The 21,076-nt window shown below is 34.6% G+C and overlaps 1 protein-coding gene across 4 annotated transcripts in view; it reads left to right on the top strand.

The window, feature by feature from the left end:
• Positions 1–8,818, top strand: part of FMN1 (formin 1) — a 118,356-nt gene extending 109,538 nt beyond the window's left edge. For 2 of the 4 annotated variants that reach the window (XM_072338205.1, XM_072338203.1), the window contains 2 exons: positions 4,771–4,855; positions 8,719–8,818. In XM_072338205.1, the coding sequence (XP_072194306.1) occupies positions 4,771–4,855; positions 8,719–8,775 (142 nt within the window). In that variant the 3' untranslated portion in view covers positions 8,776–8,818. Of the gene's footprint in view, positions 1–4,770; positions 4,856–5,922; positions 7,117–8,718 lie in introns of those variants that run through there. The other 2 variants (XM_072338206.1, XM_072338204.1) reach the window with 1 other exon arrangement.
• The last annotated feature ends 12,258 nt before the right edge of the window (positions 8,819–21,076 follow it).

Below are 21,076 nucleotides of genomic sequence, written 5' to 3'. Positions count from 1 at the left end.
TGAGCAATGAGGAAAAATAATCTTTAGTTCAAGACAATATAATGGCTTTTGAAGAGCAGATTTGTGTTATAGCTTGATTTGAAATGTGAATTTCTCTCACTGTATCATGTATGTTATGTGATATACATGCTATACTGCTCAGAACCTAATGAAAAAGATAAAATAGAGAACTTGAAAGTATGAAGGATGAATGGGAAATACTTATTACATACCTCATCTAATACAATATCAAGTGAAACTAGCAAGTGGCTGGCACAAGACAAATACAATGATTGCTTTACAGTAGCCATACTTAATCTGTTGAACGCTTTCCCACCAGATGACCCAGGTGCCAGAAGTTTGCACTGCTTCTGAATGATGATAGTACAAATCCATATTAGAATATAACTGTTCATAGAGCGTTTCCTGCTGGGAAAGTATTCTGGGGACTGCTCCTGAATGCTTTGGCTGTCCATAGATGTTCCTTGGTATCTGGTGGTACCCAGCTCAGATGGACTGAAGTGTATTTTCAGTCTGAGCTGGTGTAGCTTTTTGGGGCTTACTGTTCTTTTCTTAAGCACCGGGTCTGATAAAGGCATAAAGTTATTTTTTTTTCTTGTGACTACACAGGTAAAATTCTTCTCCTTCAAAGAGTTAATCAGTAAATCCAGAAGAAAATAAAAGCATACTGAGTGTATTAGCATTTTGAGATTTGGAGAGTAATTCCACTGATAACTACATCAGTACAAATGTAGAAAAGTGTATGTTAATGAACATTTGTTCTATATACAATTTAAAGATTTTATCACTAATGATCAAGTTCTTTTTAGAAGGCTTGACTAGCCAATTCTGTTGTACAATATTCAAACTTTGAAGTCTGTTATAAGGCACTGTGATGCTAACCAAGGACTTTAGCAAATAATTGTCTGTCTTCAGACACCAGTAAGACCAGTAGCAATTGGCTCGATCAGACAGGATTGTTTGTATCCTAACTGTGGGCTTTTAAGTGCAGCATGCACCAGCTCACACCTTCTGCCTGCTGCATGGGAAGCATAATTGAACATGACAAGAGTTTATCTTCTGAGTACCTGGCTTACAATGGAAACTTTATTAAATACAAATATATATTTTAGTTGAATTTCTGTGTTGAAGTTATAAATTAAAAATTCAAATGATGCTTTTATTTTTTCACTAATATGTTCCAATTTTAGAGGCATGACTTGCATCTAGTTTACAGGGAAAACCAACACTTGTCACATTGAGGCAGGAAAAAGCAAATTATATTCCCAATGATTATAGTAAAGATTCAAATATAATATTGGAGTCATGAGTCTCCCAATTAAAAATACATTTCTTTGTTCACTTCATTCAGTTTTGTTTTCCTATATTATTATATTATTATTATATTATTCCTATAGCTATATTTCTCAGCATTGCAGTTGACACCACATCTTCTTTATTCATTAGGATATATTGACCTCTTTTGCTCACCATTGAATGAGAGTAATGTTTCTTTTGAACACAACCATGTTGTGGTTGATCAGATTTCAAAGCTTAATAGACTTGCATTCCTTAAATCTTCTTTTCTCTCCTCTGAAACACACTGACACACCAGAACTATTAGTGTTTAATGTTGTGTTGTAGTGTTTAATGTTTAGTGTTGTGAGAGTGGGGCAGGTCTATTCTCACTACTGACTTGTGACAGGACGAGGGGAAATGGCCTCAAGTTGCGCCAGGGCAAGTTTAGGTTGGATATTAGAAAGAACTTCTTTACAGAAAGGGTGGTTAGGTACTGGAATGGGCTCCCCAGGGAGGTGGTTGAATCGCCATCCCTGGATGTGTTTAAGAGCCGCTTGGATGTGGTACTCAGGGATATGATTTAGCAGAGGTTTGTTGTTGTGGTATTGTTTTGTGGTTGTTTTTTAAGAGATAGGCTACTGGTTAGGCTGCGGTTGGACTTGATGATCTTCAAGGTCTTTTCCAACCTGAGTAATTCTATGATTCTATGATTCTATGATTCTAATGTCTTGGAATTGTAAGTAGACCTGAGTTGTGACATTCACTGATTAATGCTGCCCAAAACACAATGTGTGAGGAATATCTATTGCCTCCTCTGCTGAGATTATAAAACATGCCTTAGAAAAGCAGGCCTTCCCCAAGCTGACCCTGACAGAAGTAAATCTTCAGCTGTTTTCTCTAAAGACAAGACATTGCTTTTTCCTCTGCAATAACTATTTTTCCGAGTTTATAATTAGTTGTTCTTAGATTGTTTTGCCCCTTGAATTGTGCGGTCTCCAAGCTTTGAAAAGTCATGGCTGTTAGGCGAGGTCCCCAGTGGCTGGAAAAAGGGAAACATCACTCTCATTTTCAAGAAAGAGAGAAATGAAAACCCAGGGAAGAACTGCAGGCCAATGTGCCTGAAATAATGAAAAGGAATACACAAATTAATCTACTGCCATTAGGCAAATTTATTATTTTAAATTTGGATGGTTTTCATACAGTTTTGCTTTTGTCATTTAAACAATAGTGCTTCCATGCACAGTAGCCAGTTCCAGTACCCTATCCATTGTTTAACAAAAAAATAATAAGATTACTTATTAGACAAGTTTACGGTGTGGATGCTTCACTGATGTAATTACTGAGCTAAACCACTTTGTTAATAATTGACTTAAAAAAATTATATTCATCTTAAATTATGTACTGAACTTTCTGTGAACGCCTGCTAATCTTACCAGTCATATGTTAAGAAAGTGATTTCTCCATAAGAGACCAAAGTGTAATACAAAATGTCTCTCTGAACCAAATATCAAATGATTCAGATAATTTTAGTGAGCTGGTTTATTTTCATTCCCTACTCCAAACTTTTCAGTCTGTGTAAAAAATCCCAGATTTCCTGAATATAGTGCAAATATAGAATAAAACACATGGAGCTACACCTAAATCAGCATCAAGCTTAATTTTCTTTTCAAGACCAAGTGTTTATAAAAACATAGAATTCACCGTTCAGATGGAAATGTGAACTCAAAACATTTATAAGCAGTTCAGAAAACTGTCCTAGGACTGAAAAGAATGTGATAAGGAAAGAAAACATGATTGAAACAGGTAAAAGTTTAGAAATTCCTACCTCCATTTGATTGTGCTGAACTTGTTTACATACACCTGAAATGCATTTTAATCTTTGCATAAGCTTTGTAGCTGTGAGGAATAGCATGCCATTCAGTGGCTGCTGTCATCTATGAAAAAGAAGCAAACCGTACTGATTAACAAAAAACTGTAAAAGGATGGAGTGATATGTTAGAGCTTAGTTGCTGGCTTGACACAGAGAAAGCTAATTAAGTTTTAGAAAGACTGCAGATACGTTTTAAATTGCATAGCGTAGTAAATTTATCTAGGTGTATTTGAGGTTGTACTTGCAGATAGGAATTATGACAAGGAATGTTATTTTCCAACACTGGATGTTGATAAACACAAGGAGGAATTTATGAATGTGTTCTGTATTTTTAAAAAGATGTCCAGAATTGGGTATGCTGATAATGTTACAGCAAGGAAATACACATCAGTAATTGCAGCTATAATCCACTTTCCTTTCTGCTTTTCTTCCAAAATTCCTCAAAAATTGAGCGTGTCGAAAGTGGTTTGAACTGGACGTGGTATTTTTAATACTTTTTGACTGGCCATAACAATTATTTCTACTAGTGGAAAAAATTAAATAAGAGAAGAAAATACAATTTTTCAGTTCCAGAGTGCCAAGAAATGTGTTGTTTATAGTAAAAGGCTGATCTTGTGTGCAGTAATGAAAACAGAGTTGCCGAGTTCTTGCTTGTAAAAACTCACAATTTTTTTTCCCTCCGCATATTGCATATTGAATTGTAAAGTAGGTGTCTGTAGCATCAGTATTTTAAAGGCTGATAGCTGTCCAGATCCTGTCTCCTTCATGCCAAGAATTTTCTTTCCTTTTTATCATTATTTAGCACATAATTTCCCTTCCCATTTCCTCTGTCTAAATGAGGAGAGTCAAGTCCCTCTCTCCTTTCCCTCTTGATAAAACTTCTGATTGCGTTCTTCTCATTAAATCCTCACAGAAACATGGGATTTAGGATCTGCAGTACAATAAGATCAAAAGGAAAGAAAAGAAACAATGGAATGGAATCGGATCTGTGTTCTTTTCACTTACCTCAGTAGTGCTTTTAGTAGACTGGCGTATAGCTGTGCACAAGGCTGTCTTAACTATCTGTACACAAGAACCTCTTCTAATTTGTGTCTCTCTCTATCACCGCATCATTGAGATTGGCCCAGGAATTCCAAGTAAAGCAACAAGGAAAACACTAAGATAAAAACTGGTAGATGCTTTCATTTCAAGATCTTCAGAGGAAATTAAGAAAATAACCTAGCAAATGTCTTGATAAAATATTGTATTCTGTATATATAAAAGATCTAGCCAGCTAGCTTGTGGATTTTTTTTAAGTATCTTCTTGCCTTCCTACTGCAGCTGTTTTGGTTCCATACAACTCTAATCCTACAAGAAGGGAGAGATAATTTGCCTACTGAGATTTTCAGTGAGCAGTACAGACAGGCTGTGCTTTTGCTTTAGCTTTTCTCTTCAGTTAAAATGCAGTCTGATCTATTTTGGTACTTTATGAAGTGCCTTTGCATTCTAAGTAGTACTTTGGTCAATATGTCTAAAAAGGTAGTTGGTTGTACTTCCTAGAGATAAAATATATATTAAGCAGACCTAGAGCAGTTTGAATTTCTTTGAATCTAACAATGTGTTTTGTGTATATTTTGTTTCAGAATTAAAGTGGCTCAGCAATCAGTAAGCAAGTTAACTGCAGAGAAGAAAGTTGAAACAAAGAAAATCAATCCTACAGCTAGCCTGGTAAGATCTTTTTCTCAGCATGACATTTAGAATGTTTTTATGACACTGTTCTTGTCATTCAGGATGATGGTGGGTTTTTGTTCTTGTTGAAGGGTAAAGCAGAGCTCTTAGTCCGTTTGAATATAGAAAGTTATTATTAGAAAAATTGCAAAGGTTATGCCTTGCAGCAGTCTAATAGCGAAGGTTAAAGCTTAGTGTAGTTGTACCTAAGTATGGCTCTGCTATTCTAGATAACAAAACATAATTAGACCTTTTTTGGTTCCTTCCCCCTTGCCTCTAAAGTATTTTCTTCACACTATTTAGTGCATTGTGGCTTACTGTGTATGTTTTATAAATGAGAGTGTCTTCTTTCTTTAAAACCTTACAAAATGTTGTTTACTTTGTTGAATAGTGGTAGAAGGCTTCAAACCCTCATTTTGTCATTAGTGTTTCCCAATCTTTTTTTTTTATAGGACACAGAAAGAGAAATAATAATTTACACTATGGATAAAACTGTTTTTTATCTTTGAGCAAGGCAAAGAATTTCTCAAACTGTAGGATGTAAGAGTAGAAAGGGAGGGAAATGTACATGAAGGAAGTTAGTTATTTCCATTCCCAACAGAGCATATCAGTTTCAGGACATGCGACAGAGATATGAATGACTAAACTTGCTTGGGAAGAGGTTGTTCGACAACATAATCTACGTAATGCTAAATTAGAGTATTTATGTCAGCAGAAACCATTCTGGACAAGAGAAGGTATTAGATTAAACCGAGAAATGTATCTAGTTTACTCTCGCTGTGATGATCTTCAAAGAGCTGCTTATTCAACTGGCTGTTTTTAAAGGCACACAGTATTTGACAAGTGTGTCAGCATCTCTGAAGTAACTAGTGAACTCATTGTGAGCCTTCCTTGAGTGGTCCAGGAGTTTTTTGTTTAATTGTATCTTTTTAATTAAGAAGAAATCTAATCTACTGATTCATTTAGTACTCCTCAATATTCTAGATGAAATGCTTAAGGCAACTTGAGAGCAGACAGAAAATTAGAGGAAAGAATGATAATAAAGTTCTTTTTATTTTTAACAACAGAAAGAGAGACTACGTCAAAAAGAAGCCAATGTGAATGCCAACTGAAAGAAGAAAGATCAAAACGATAGTGTGTCTTAATACCTTTCATGATGCTTTATTATGCCCCTGGCCCAGAGAGCACCTTATGTTTGCTATTGAATTCTGCTTTGCTGATCTGTTCCAAGACAATCCACTAAAGATTTTTCAGTTCCTTCAAAGGGGTTTGTACATAAAGTAGAAGGTATTCTAAGAAGTTTTTTTACATGGAAATTGAGAACGATTTTCTGTAGTTCTTCCTTACATTGTAAGGAATCTGTTTGTTTATGGTTATTTAAGATACTCTGTATGTAATGCAGTAATATAATGCAGTTATATTGAAAATTTTGAATACAAGGTTAGATAAGGACTAACAACCTGCAGGTTATTTACAGGGCTTTGTGTAGATTAGAGCAAATATGCTGTTCGGCTCACAAAGCACTATTATACCTTATTTTTTGTTACTTCAGCAGTAACTGGGGTAAAATTGACTAACTGTAAGAAATATTACAGTGTCTGATTACTGGATGCATCTTTCTAAAACAGATTAAATGTAATTATAGATTTACTCTGTATTTTACTATAAATATTTTTATAGAAGCCTCAACTTATGCCACACATTGAAATGAAAGCAATATTTTGCACATGAAAAGGAATAGCTTCAAATTATTTATGTGTATGATTGATGGTGTAACTGATTCACTATCTTTTTGTTTGTTTATTTTAACAGCAACATGTTTCCATAAAGTTATATATTTGTCATTAAATTTTCATCTTTCAATTCTAACGAAAGCTTTCTTTTAAACAATGCATAAGTCACTCTAAAATGCCCGGTCTTGTCCCACTATAATTTTATGAAGAATGTATCCAGCATATAAATATCTATGTGGCTATATAAAGTTAGTAAGTAAAACTTGAAGAAGGATTGTGAGCTGTCATCCTGCAGCATCATAACCATTGCTTCTAAAGTAGCAGGGCCTGAAAAAAATCTACCAAATATCCACTGTTCCTTGAAGATTCTTAAAAGGAGAAATCTTGAAGGAGTTGACTTAATGTAAAAACAGGGCAACAAACTGGAGAAAATGTTCTTCTGCTTGCTAACTGTAGAGAGAATCTGCCTTCTTTATGATAATGACATATGAAGTGGGTTAGGAAGAGATATTTGATAAAGAAAATGTTAAAAAAACATTAAAAAAGAAAAATGGGAAGGCATTAGTCCTTTGACTTAATAGATGGGAAGGATACCCATGAAACAAATTATTCATCACTAGAAATGAGCACTTGTTAAAGAAGACAACAGTCATGGAAATTATCTTCCACTCATGACTGTAGTTGGAAGACTTCATATACTACAGATTTCTCAAATGAGTCTATCAGTCCAGAATAGACAAAAATAAGGGATGTTTTGGGGGTTTCTGGCTGCTACAAATATACCTGAGATGTGTGAGCATAATTCTTAAGGAAAAAGTCAATAACATACCAACAAAAACAAAGTAAGTTTTAGCTCCACTGTTCCAATTGAAGAAATAGACATTCCAAAGATTTAAATTTTGTCTTCCACCGAGTAGGTAAAGGATATCATCCTTTGTGTGTGCCTCCGGTGGCGCAGCGGTAGAATTCCCGTCTGCAACACCAGGGGGCCCGGGTTTGAATCTCCCCTGTGGAGCAGGGGGTAGAAGTGCCGCTCTGCTACACAGAGGGCTCGAATCCCGGGAGTTGGACTCGATGATCTCTAAGGTCCCTTCCAACTCGCACGATACTATGATACTATGATACTATGATCATCAGTGTTAACAGGAGCAGTAATGCTTGTAAAAACCAAAGAACAGCAAGCAAGGCAATTCTGATGATCTTTTAAGCAAACAACTGTTGAGTTTTGATACGGTTTTTTATCTGTCCTGAAGAGGGTGTATATTGACATTTGGTTGATTGGGATTTTTTCATTGAAATGTTTTATCTGAAATACCAATCAATGAGTGGTACTGTTTGTGAAATAAGGATTGATGTTGAAAATTCTCATTAAAAATATACCATGGAAAAAGTTTTTAAATTATTGAGATATCCTGTTCCAAAATTTCTCTCTGTGAAATTTCATTTTTAAGTTCAAAGTGACTTTTTCAGTTTGCAGTGTTGAAAAATGTATCTAAAAAGGGATTAAAATTAAAATTTTCCATGTAAAGTGTTCCTTGATTAGATTTATAATTCTGCTTTTTGTTTTCAGATTATTAATTTGCCAACATTTTCAGAATATAGGCTATTTATCAGAAATCTCCAAAACTTACATTGCACAGATATATTGTTTCTTCCTTATCCACATTTATACCAACTTCACTCTTAAAATGGAGATTTAGATTCCAACTTCAATCATAACATAAATTATCTACTAGTTGTACTGTTGGTTTTACTGTTTTTAAGTGGGGTAGAAAAAGTATATCTAGACTATTTAATTAATTCTGTTACTGAAGACTTAGACATTCTTGGATGTAATTCATCAGCTAAATATCAGACGGACATTCTCACTACTGCACTGACAGTAGTGTTGACCAGAGGTGTCATCAGACAATGATTAACAGTATATGTGCTGACCTCAACTGAACTATTGCATTAGCAAAGAGATATTAACAGATATTATGTGTCTATGTAAACTGTTCAATTATGACAAGTTTAGGGACTACAACTGTAACAAACAGCCATCAACAAGAGTCATCTTGAGGTCAGCAAGTGTCATCAGAAGTTATGTTTGAATCTTTAATTTATTTTGGTGCCTCATTATCCCCTCAGTTTTCTAGTTTAGAGAGAAAGAAAAAGAGGAGAAAAAGCAAAAAAGAATGGAAGTAAAGCGACGAAAGGGAACAGAAGACTGGTACAAGGTACATGACTGCATTACTGTCAAGGAGGTAAATTGAAGTAAATAATAAAAAGGAGGTAAAAAATAAAAAAAAATAAAAAGGAGGTAAACTGAAGAATTGAGTAAATAATGCCAAGCAACCATAGCTACATAGTTACTGTTTTTCTAAGCTACTTCATTTAAAATACTTCCATGCTACACAGAATTTATGTTTTTTTACTCTCCTGTTATTGCCAAGCTTCTCAAAATCTGTTAAGCAAAGCAGTATTAAAAACCCTTTTTTCTCAGTGCATGCTTATTACACATAAAAATGGTACGTTTTGCTGATTTATAAACTGGACGATTAGGAAAAACTTAATTTACATGAGTAACTCTAATTTGTGAAGTGCTCTTTAACTTATTTATGATGTTATCACTTACTGATAGTAGAACGAAAGACCTTTTACCATTTGAGGTATTTTGACAGTATAAATTACATTTTTATGGTGTTTATATTAATTCATGAAAATTACCAATGTATTTTGCCATGACTCGTGTTTTACCATGTGCTTTATTTTAGGATCATAAGTGTGTAGGTTGAATATAATTTTTGTTCAACAAAAGAGAAACTGTAGTTTCTGTGCATATGGAAAATGAAAGTGTGGTGGAATACTCAGAAAACACAGAGAAAAATAATTAAAGAGTCTTAAGCAGTTCTAGGAAGGATGAAGTTTACCTGGGATTTCAAACTTTCTGAATTGCTTAGGATAATCCTGCAACAAGATATTAACAGCCAGGGTGTCTCTGACTTGTCTAATTATTTTCTACCTGAAACATGTACAGAATATTTTTACTTTCCATACAATGCACAGGTTCTCACTGTCCTGATTTCTAGTAATTATGTAGCAATTTCTTTATCATCTTTCCTGCTTGAGGGATATGAGGCAGCAGAACACTCTGCATTTAGTTATTTAGTGATGCTGTTTTTTCATTGCTTCAAGTCACTATCTTAAAAATGGACGCCTTAATCTTGTATGGGTGCAGAATTTCTGAAACATCCAAACAAATTCAAAATATTCACCTCATTACAGCATCAGTGTGTTATTGAAAATCACTAATCTGTGCTTAGGAAACAGGCTAAGCTTATATTGTTTGAAAAGTATATTTGTTTAGGTTTTGCTCATTCTTGGCCTTGTCTGTATCTTGTTTAATTTTGTTATGGATCTCACTTATTATTTATTCTTTTTAAAGTCCAATCTAGTTTATTAATTTTTATAGTAGATGGAGCCTGGAAAGTTCACTTTGTTGTTGTTTTTTTTGTTTTTTGTTGTTGTTTTTTTTCCCCTATGAAGATAAGCCAATGCATCTGCATGTAAACGTAAAGAATATAGAATGCCAAGAGGTAACCTGACTGTAGTCAATACATGGCTTCAAAAAGAGAAAATATTAGGAACTAAGTGGCTCCTAAAGCCAGCAAGAAAAAAAAATTCTGATAATTAAAACTGGATGAAAAATTAAAATTAGAAGTAAATTCCAAACTATTGCTAATGAGGCTAATTAGCCACTGAAAGTAGGGTAGCAATGGCAGTTGTGGTTTCTCCATTCTCAGTGCTTCTCAATTTTTCTCTAATGCTTTCAAATTAGGATGGAACATCTTTGTGAAAAGTTTGTGGACTTAGTTCTGATGTTTTAAGTGTATTCCCATATCCATTGACTTACCAGCTCTGATAATCCCTATTGGCAGAAAAATCTAGAAGTATGTCAAAAGACCCAGCAACATACAATTTTTTCTCATCTGTAATGAGGAAATTCTTATCCAAGCTAGAATAACCCCTTCTTGTGATTTTAAATTTAAATATACACCACAAATAGTGTGACATAGAACGTGAGGCAGGAAACTATTCTCAAATTCAAGTGATTAATTAATATGTCTGTTGCATATTGTAGTAATTACAAGGTAGCAAACTTATATGCTATGGAATTCAATACTATTTTAAGGATCCTCGAGCTAAGTCTGAGGGCAATATTTAGATTTTAAAATGTGAAATCTGAGAATCATGGAAAGCGTAGTTTCTCAGCTTATGTCAACATTTTTGACCACATGGATGGGAATTTAACTCAGGTACAAGAAACATCATGCAGAATGTACACAACAGTCTGTCCTTTTGGTGATATTAAATATAACCTGTTAACGTCACTGCCAAACATTTCCACTGCACAACAAAATTTGAACTATAACAATTTTACACAATTGTTTCTGAGATTTAAAGTTCAAAATATACAAGCATGCAGTACTTGCTTTTGTGGGGTTCTTTTGGTCAAAATGCCTGGAAAAAGTTTCCTTTTTTCCTTCCTATCTTCTTTCCTTCCCTCTTCTTCCTCCTCTCCCACTTTTCTTCTTCTCTCCCACTTTCCCTTCTTTCTTCCTTTTTCTTTCTCAATTTTTTTTTAATATTAAAAAAAAAACAAACACAAAAACCAACCGATTAGAACTGTTACTGAAATTTATCTTTTTTTTTCCCCACACCTAAACTTGCATGAGGCCCTAGAGTAGTTCTAGTAAACTGATGGGCTTCAACACACAGTAAACTATTTTGAGCACTACCTCATTGAATTTCAGGCTTTTGAACTAGGAAAGTTGCTTCTTTGTAAAATGTAAGCACTGGGTATGAAAAAGTGTTTGTTTTGAAAAGTGAAGTAAAAATACATTGAAGTGAAAATACAGAAGTGACATCTTTGAGCCAAAACACATCACTTTCTTGGGAGGAGATTATCAAGTAACATAAGCTTTCATATGAGGTAGAACAGTAGTGCCCTTCTTGTTTTGTTTCTGACAGTTGTCATCTTAGAATAATTTAAAGGAAGAGTTTTTTTCATGAGGTATTTTGGATTAATTTTATTTCAGATTTTATCATCTCAGCATAATTTTCAGCAATCTGATATTGAGGAATTACAAAGAGTCTATTACTATAAGTGCTTATACACACAAGTAATTTTATGTATGTATGTATTCCTGTGGCCCACAGTTAAAAGGTACATAGAAGACACTATAGGATCATGTAACTGAGCAAAATCTCTTCTTTAATCTTGTCATGAAATTTATCCAAAGGTGTCACAGTGTCAGATGTGGATTTCTCTTCTGTGGTAGGATCTGCTGCCAAAAGGTAATGGAGCTCTTGGAGCTTATGGAAGATGGAGAAGGAAGCTGTTTGCCATTGGCCAACAACTCCTAAAATTATTGCTTCTATGGAGTTATTCTGCAGTTAAATTACCCAAACCTGGATTGCATGAGGACCTAATGGGAGACTGAAAAATATAGTCCAAGGGATATACATTTTCAGAGGAAAAAGGGATCATAGCTGTTAAAGATTAAAGTAGAAGCTAGCAGAAATTTTGTATGGTAGTAGTATGCAATCTTTAATTATCTATGCACATTCTGAAAAATTTGAATTCATATACAAATTTCTTTCTGTGCCTGTATTTTTTATTTTATTGCTCATATAATTTAATGTGAACATAATCACTTTTACTTTTTTAATTTTTTATTGTGCTCTGACCACTAAAAAAGATCTATTAACAAGGTGCCAACAGGCAGTTTAATTTCAGGTTCCCCAGTGTTGCCCTAACAGGAATCTTTATGTTTTTCTAGGGCTAGGAAGAATTTGGCTCCCACACCACCTGAGCTGTCACTCTTGTCTAATCATAAGCCAGTAGTTGTAGCTCAGGGCAAATGATGGTGCCAGATTCTGTCACTACTGATGGCTATTCTCTTCAATGCAATTGCAAGTTACCTGGGGAAAAAAATATAACCAAAAAAAACCAAACCACCCCACCATCTTCAGGGTTTGCGGGTTTTTTTTTTTTTTTTTGTTTTTTTTTTTTGTTTTTGTTGTTGTTGTTGTTGTTTGTTTTTGTTTTTTGTAATTCCCATTAAACTGTAACATACTTGATAAACTCAAAGTCATAAAGAGTATTGGCATAGTGTAAGATTTGCTCTCGTTCTCACCTGGAGAGATCAAGCTTGTAGTTCCAATTTTTATTCTCATTTGGCATGCCATAAATACATTCTGTAGTAGCTGGGCAACTGTTCATCCTGAATAACCATTCATAGATAACATTATAGAAACTGAATAACCATTTAGAGTTCAAAGAATATAGTGTTTTTTCCTGCTCCTTAAGGCATTTCTAGTCATCAAGTGAACGTATGTATTGTATGGCACCTACTGCTTATTTCTTAGTATGTTGTCATTTAAGGAATATATTGCCATTAGCAGCTAATCACAATGCACAGGGTAAAAGCCATAGTTTTTTTTTTATAGTTCGTTGGTTGGATTTTTACTTTACTAGAGTAAGCTTTTGTGATGTGAGTTTATTCCAGGCTTCAGGGGGAAATTCACCCTTTCATAACAAAGCAAAAATAGAGCAAGATTATTGTTCTGTACTTCTTTCAAATCTGACGGGAAGGTGGAGGAATAGAAGTGATTATTGTTATTATTATTTTCATTCTGCATGAAAACAGTACTTCTTCTGATTCCTTTTCATTCCAGTTGTTCATTTTGTGTTACAGTGTAGTGTGTTTTAGAAAGACTGTGAAGAGATTAGAAGGTTCAGGCATGAATTTCATTCCTTAAAGATTCCTTGTAATGTTCAAATTCAGACTGGCCTGAAGAATTCCTGCTCTTTTCCCCACTCTCCTTGTTTTATTAAAAGTAAGGTCATGCATTTACAGAACTAGTTGTTAAAGCTCCAAGAAAAACTCAACTTTGGGTGAAGAGAAGTTACTTATCTTAGAAACCACAGCAAAGTCTTACTCAGCTTTACTGAGCACGATTTGAATGTTAGCAGTTCACCTAAACAACTCAGTTTCAAAGGGTTAGATAATCAGTACAATGTTTTTTAAACATTTATTTTCCATATTACTTGATTTCAAGAAAGACTGCTTCTCTGAGGAAACAGAACTTGTGCATTTAATTATGTAATCAAGACTTTTTCTCTATTTGGGACCACAAGTACATGTGACATGAGAATTCTATCTCAGTGACTGGCATTATGTTTTATAAATATTTTCCATCACTTATCCAGACATGAAATAGACTCTGCAACCTGAAAAGGTTGGCAAATAATTCAATTTTAAAAAGATACAAAGCCTATTCCTCCTTTGCAGTTACTTGTCATCTGAAGAAGTCTAACCTCAAGTAAAATCCTACTGAAGTGTTGGGGTTTTGTTAATTAGTTTGAATTAAAAGATAGTATTATCTCAGCTTGTCTTGGATAAGCTTCTATGCATCTCAGAGCACTAGTCAAATAAAATAATTAGTATACATGACCAACAAGTCTGTGTAGCCTGAACAACAGTTTCACTTCCATAAAACTTGAAAAAGGAAAAGACTGGAGAGGATCTTCAGTTGTCAATTTCAGAAAAGGTTGTGTCGAATGAAATGCATTCTTATCCTACTGCATCTGTTTTAAAATGTCACTGATATCTCTTGTAAAGGGAAAAAAAAAAAAGCTCACAGATCTGTGTAAGATGAAATTGAATAAGAACTGTTTACAGAGGCTGGGGAAAGGTGCTGTTTCTTGTATAAGTCTTCAGCAAAGTTGTGAATGCCCAGCTGATGACTGGCAGTATGTGCTTTTTGAAAATGCATATTTATTATGAGGACAGTGTATTTCAGCTATATCAGACTTACTAACAAAAGCTGCCCTGTCCAAAAAAATTACAAGAAAACCATAAGTACTGTGAGAGCAGAATGAATAAAATTTTAATATCTTACAGGGCAACAGAAAAAGGCCCCATTTATTTTAAAAATTAACTTCAAAACATTGGAATTACTCAGCGAGTCTTAGGCTTCTACCTGTCCCAGTCTCTTTGAAAAGATGATTTAAAGTTTCGTGTTTTGATTTTGAAAATACAGCCTGTCATTTCATACAGAATACCACTCAGCTATTACTTTCTGAAGTACAAAGCTAAAAGCTTAGCCATGTTCAAATGTTTTAGGAAGAAAAAATAGAGAAAGATTATTTTTGGAGGAATCAGAGTTGGCATCTAGAAAGTGTTTTTAGTAGGTTTATATTATGATTTTCAACTTCTTAGTTATTTTGAGAGTTGTTTTTTCTTTGTTTTGTTTTCCTTTCCAATCAATGTGAGTTGAATACTTGCACTGTTGAACATTATTGCTGTTGGTACTCTTCCCTCACTTCTCTCTATTTGACTCAAAAAACATCAAAATACAGGCTTCTTTGGCTCCCTAACATCTCTTTGAAGACATAGCAAAATGGCAAATTCTCTAGCAATGCTATTAATATTCCGTGTGTACCCAGCAAGTTTCACAGGGTTTACTCTCTTGTGTCTGCATGTGATTTGCTTTAATAAAATCATAGCTTTGCCCATATGTTACATACACACTAAGCATTAATATATTTGCTGTCATTTGAATTGCGCTCAACTTTGCACTTTTCATCCCTCAAAACGTACTGCAAAAATAAGAGAATAGTAGCATGGTTTAGTATTTTATTTTCAGGAATTGACGTCCTCTGAGTAGTTCTCAACTAAATGTAACATAAATATCCAAGAATAAGCTAAATAGATTAAGGTGCTTTTTTCCTCCTTCACTTTGTAACTGTGTGTGTGTGTGTGTGTTTACTATGTAAATGAAAGTTCAATTTTCTCAAAAACAAAACATGCACATGATTAACTTTGTAAAAGTTATTGTAATGGAATGGAGTATTTATTTTTAAACTAAATTCTTAAGGAAACTGTAAATAAAAGACTATATTTTCCTCAGTATTTTTGCTCATCCTATCAAATATATTTAAAATTTGTATGTAAAGCATATTACTGAGGTACTGTAGATTTCTCTGTTTGTTTAAATAACTCTGTCTTAATGTTTTCTTTATTTACTCTGCTGATCCAGTCAATATTGTACATTCAGTGCACTTGTTACAAAGATTCATATTATTCTGGAGATCTGCAAAGAATTAAAATAAGTAGCTTACAGATGTAAATTTTTTGAAGTTTTTTTAATAAATGTTTGGGGAGGTTGTGTCACAGACAATTTGCACACACTTCTGGGGATGTGGATTTCCTTTAGTTCTCATGCTACCTTTGGCAACTTTTACCATAATATTGAAAAGCTCTTAAATGACTTTCAAGAATTCAAAGCATGCTGCCCACAAAAAAAATTATTATTAAAATACTGTCTCAAAGGATGTATCTTTCATGTCTTCAGACACTAATATGTAGATTCTATTATCTAAGGAAAAAAAAAATTACAAACTACATTACAGTATCATTTTAACTGTATTTTAATGTTACACGTATTACTCTAGACTGATAGTCTAGAAAACCTTATTGTAGATCACTGGAGATAGTTTTCTACTTTCTCTACTGTTAGAACAGGAAACAGCCCCAATTTAAGGATAAAATTATAGAGTAATTTTGTCCAGCACCTGAGCAAGTGATCATTGTGGGAGTACAGAACTGGAGGCATATTTGTTAGGATGCTAGGCAATTTCTGAAAAGCCAAATACTTTAGCCATTTTGAGGTGATTTGGCATCACATATCAAAAGAGAAAAAGAAAAATAAGAAGAGAGAAAATTATTTGGTTTTAGATATTTTTGAGAACAGTGTAGTGTGTTTAAAAGTTGTTAGCCAATCAGTGATCATGTCAATAGAGTTGTACAGTGACAATAATGAAAAGATGGTAGTAAGTATCCAAAAGGTAATTTACAGGAAAAACTCACCTGTATGGAAGCCTTCAGCCTGCTGGGAAACACTGAAGCAATCTCCACCAAGGAGCAATCTCCAAGAGGTGCTGCCTTAGTGGTGGTCAGCCCTTAAATGAGGTCCAGAGGAGGTGGAGTCAAGCTCCACCCCTTTCGGGAGCACAGCTGAATCACCTTCACCTGTGCTCCCACGGCTGACCCGACACTTGCCTCAGCTGATTAATCAGAGGTTCAGGCTGTGATTACCAATTTCCCATACAGAGTGTACAAAAAGATATGCTATGAAGAACCTTGAAAATCATGATAAAACTCAAGAGTGGGAATCAGTGGAGATACTCAACAGACCTATAGTGATATGACCAAACCAATGGTTTTTGTTTGAAAAACTGCACTTCTCATCACAGGAGAGAATACTATATTGAGAATTCAGACAAGAACATGAGCAGTTCTGTAAATGAATCGAGATGCTCGATGGAAATAATCACCAAGACATGAACCAAATTGAAGAACTGTTTACAATTAGCTTTCTGTAGAAGAGGAGGGATACACATGTATTGGGAAAATATGAGAGATACTTAAATTACCACAATGCTGAGAATGTTAGGAATATATAGATAGACACTGAATAGTTAAAACACGTGTAACATGTTAGATCATCCTAATTAAAATTACCGAAGCCAAAGCAATCCAACTTAGAGGGACATGCACTGTTTTTTCCTTCTCTTTCTATTGTCTAGTTTCTTGATCATTTAACTCAGTAAAATGAGGCACCGCTGAAGAGAAAGACATTATGAGCCTCTTTGCTTGGAATCCTACTGCTATGCCAAGATGTCAAATGCCAGATTGTTCTTCTTTATTTACATGATCTAGTGTTCATCAAGAACCTAAATTTTACCACTAGGTCTAAAGGACGTGTAGGAATGCAAATGTTCTTGAACTGTCAAGCTTCATGGTACCTAGGATTTTGTCAATATCTGATAAGATCTAGCCAAATAGCAGTATTTGCCATTGTGCTGCATCTGTTATTCTGAGGAAGAAGTACCGCATACAGGGAAGTAGTAAATACGTCAGATAGAGTGATGTTCCAAGAATAACCTACACAATAGCATCAGAGCTGAGCAGAAGTTCAAGATAGTGAAACTGATCTAAGCTCTAAAATAAATGCTTCTCTTCTCAATATAGAAAGGTGCCATCAGATATAAACCTTGTTTTCTATTTTGTAGAACTCTTCATTATTTCTTATTGTATCTCAGCTTTAAAGTCATTTAAAAGTATTATTTTATAAATACAGAATGAAATTATAACAGACTACTGTTAAATATTTTAATACAAATTGTCTGCTTTTAATTAACGGGCATATATTATTTACACAATTCAGTAATTTCAGAGATGCACTGTTTCATACTCATATGGATGTATTCCTAAATTTTCTCTGTGGACAGGGCTTCCACCACCTCACTGAGCAACGTGTTCCACTGCCTCACCAGCATAATTGTAAAAAATGTGTTCCTGATGTCCAATCTAAATCTCCCATCATTTAGTTTGAAACCACCTCCCCTTGTCCTATCACAGCAGACCCTGCTAAAGAGTCTGTACCCTTCCTTCTTACAGTCCCCCTTAGACACTGAAAGATGGTTCTCAGGTCTCCCCAGAGCCTTCTCCAGGATGAACAGCCTTCATAAGGGAGGTGTTCCATCCCTCAGATCATTTTTGTGGTTCTCTTCTGGATGCAAGTAAGTTACTTACATATAGATTATGCATCAGACACTCTGAAAGTAATGCTTCCTATTTATTTCCATGGAAACTTCAACAGATACAAGAGCACAGTAATGCTGTTTGATAGAGCAGATTCTGAGCTATAAAACGTTATTTTCAACATAGTCACCACCATTACCTATGCATTTTCACCAGTGATGAAAAAGAGTCTGCATACTGTGCTCTTAGATATCTACATCTGTCCAGAACGTGGTTTGACTTTCACATTGCTGGCACCACTGCTGAAACACACTACCCACCACTTCACTGTGCTCACATCCACTGTTTGGTCTCCATAAACATTCAGCAAGCATCAGTGAATACCATTGGATGCAAATGTTTCCAATGGAGGAATTCAATACCACTTCTTTGCTTCATAAGCACTTCCATGTCAGATGCCATTTGGTCAGATTGCCCCTCTGCTGCCATCTGCCACACAGCAGCAAAGTGTAACAGAGTGCTGGTGGGAAGATTCAGCCTCTACTGCCATACCACCAACATCCACCCCTGCGAGCCAATACAATAATATAGGAAGAATTACTTTTGAGCAGCCCTGTAGGACATAATAGCCTCAGTTGTTCTTGCACAGGTAATTCCTACATGCTTAAGTTAGGAATATTTAAGTTTGGTCCTAGAATACCATGTCTGTCTCTAAGAGAAACTAAAGCTTTGCAGATCACAGCTGAAGACAGCTTCAGAAGAAATGAGTAGTGATTTGACTTTTACAACTTATTCTTTTTCAGTGAAACTTGTTTAAGCATGCTGGGCCTTCATGAAAACCCTCTGCAACTCCTTAGAAAGAATGTGAGGGGTGAGTGAAGGATAATTTTTTCAATCACAGTATGTTATAAGTCTACTTCTTTCTCTTTTTTTTTTTTTCTTTTGCATTGTTTCCTTTTATTATTTTATCTGGCTTTCTATCTCCCTGTTTAAGAAATCCATGCTACGTGAATATGCATTTGTCCATTTCCAACATGTGTTTGTTAATAATAATAAAAAAAGGTATTCAAACTGGAAATGCCAAGACTTCAACATATGATTAAAGCATTGGAAATGATTTATGAAATAATTACCATTAATAGATACGCAAAATTCTCAGCCAGATTATTGGTCAAACTTACAAGTATTTGTACCAGTGCTTAGTTATTTTTTTTTCAGACTCTATGAGTCACAGAGTCAGAGACAGAAACCTATCAGATGATACATAACTAATCACCAAGTATTATTCAATTATGGAAACTGTAAGCAATAGAATTTAAGGTTTGTGTCTTAATGAAAAGCTTGAGCCACAAGTGAGCTTCAAAGGTCCATATATGTGAGTTAAAGGAAACCTTTTTAAATGTTGGTTCTATTTTTCTATCTTCCATTTCCCTTATTAACCTCAAAAAAGAGGCAAACATTTGTTGGAATGCTCTTTGCCTATCCTGCTTATAGTATCTATAGAAGTATGTTGTTGTCATTTGTTGGTTTTGGAGCAAACAGAAATGTGCTCTGCCCTTATTTTTCTTAATTTGAGAATCTTTGGTTTCCACTGAGTTATTGATGAAGGCTGGCAGTGCTACCTTTATATGTGACTTCAAGCAGTCGTAAGCACGCTTTCTTTGAAAGATGGTGTGATGCAAATGTTCAGGGGAAGACATGCATTCATGACTTGAGATATTAGGGTTTTAATTATTACAGTATGCTTTTAATTTTTGAGACATATAAATTCCCTGTACTTTATTTTTAGAGACTGAAGTTCAATATTTTAAAGATTTAGTTTTTTAAGTTCTTTGAATTTAGAAGGAAAGTACGTCAAATGTATCCTCTGACTACAGAAATTAGTTACTAGTGACAAAGAGAAACAGAGAAAAGAGGTGTTTCATCACATGAATTTTGCCCTTTTAGTCCTGACTTAAAGTCATCATCAGGAGTTCTCATACAATTTTTTTCCTCTTTGCTTTGATGATGTATTTCAAATGCAAAAACTACAACAGATCATCAAAGGTAAAATTCCAACCAACACAATTCTGAAGTCATCATCTTTATGGATTACATATAATAGCATAGCTTTTGACATTTTTGAAATACCATAAGAGTATGTCTTCTTTCGACTCATTTCTTTCTTCTCACACACCGTATCCTAATAATATAAAGAATGTCCTAATATTTTAAAAGAAATTTCCCATGTCTTTAGCCTTAAAAATCTTCTGAAGTATCAAACCAAATCCATCTGCAAGTTTATTCTGAACAAATTGCATTAGTGAAAAATGTGAAGAGAAATCAGAGTTTTCAGAAGCTGGGAAGAGAGTTAAGATTCTTAAAAAGAGAATGGCTTGCATATAAGGCTGAAGATCCTATTCAAAGCTGGGAAGAAAATCTGGATATTTTCCAAGATCAAGATTAACATACATTCAAAATAAGCTTGCATCACACTGTGATGCTAGCATGTCCTTTCCTTCCTTTCCTTTAAACAGCATTGAATAGATGAAAATCATTCACCTTACTTTGACATTTTTTGAGGGAAAAGGGACAAAGACAATATTATGTTTTAAGTAGTGTGAGCACAAGAAATTTGATGCCAATCTGCACTTCTTGCTCTTTGGATTGTGTTGAGCAAATTCCGAAAACATCCTTCTGAAAATGTATCCTTTGGATTGAAAAGGAAAAAAAAGGGGGGGGGGGGGGGGGGAGGCGGATAAAAATCCACCCTCTTGAATCCTACCATTTTAGTTAGTTCCTTGTGTTAATATTCTAGTTTGATTAAGGAATGTGCTGCTTGGTTCCCATGTGCATTGTTGTTGTAGTATTTACTTTGGAAGGAGAAGTGACTATATGGTTCACGCCTTAAC

This window comes from Excalfactoria chinensis, chromosome 5, assembly GCF_039878825.1.
Source record: "Excalfactoria chinensis isolate bCotChi1 chromosome 5, bCotChi1.hap2, whole genome shotgun sequence".
NCBI classification, from domain to species: Eukaryota; Metazoa; Chordata; class Aves; order Galliformes; family Phasianidae; genus Excalfactoria; species Excalfactoria chinensis.
The sequence above is the reverse complement of the archived record's forward strand: the minus strand, read 5'-3'. Positions and strand labels throughout refer to the sequence as shown.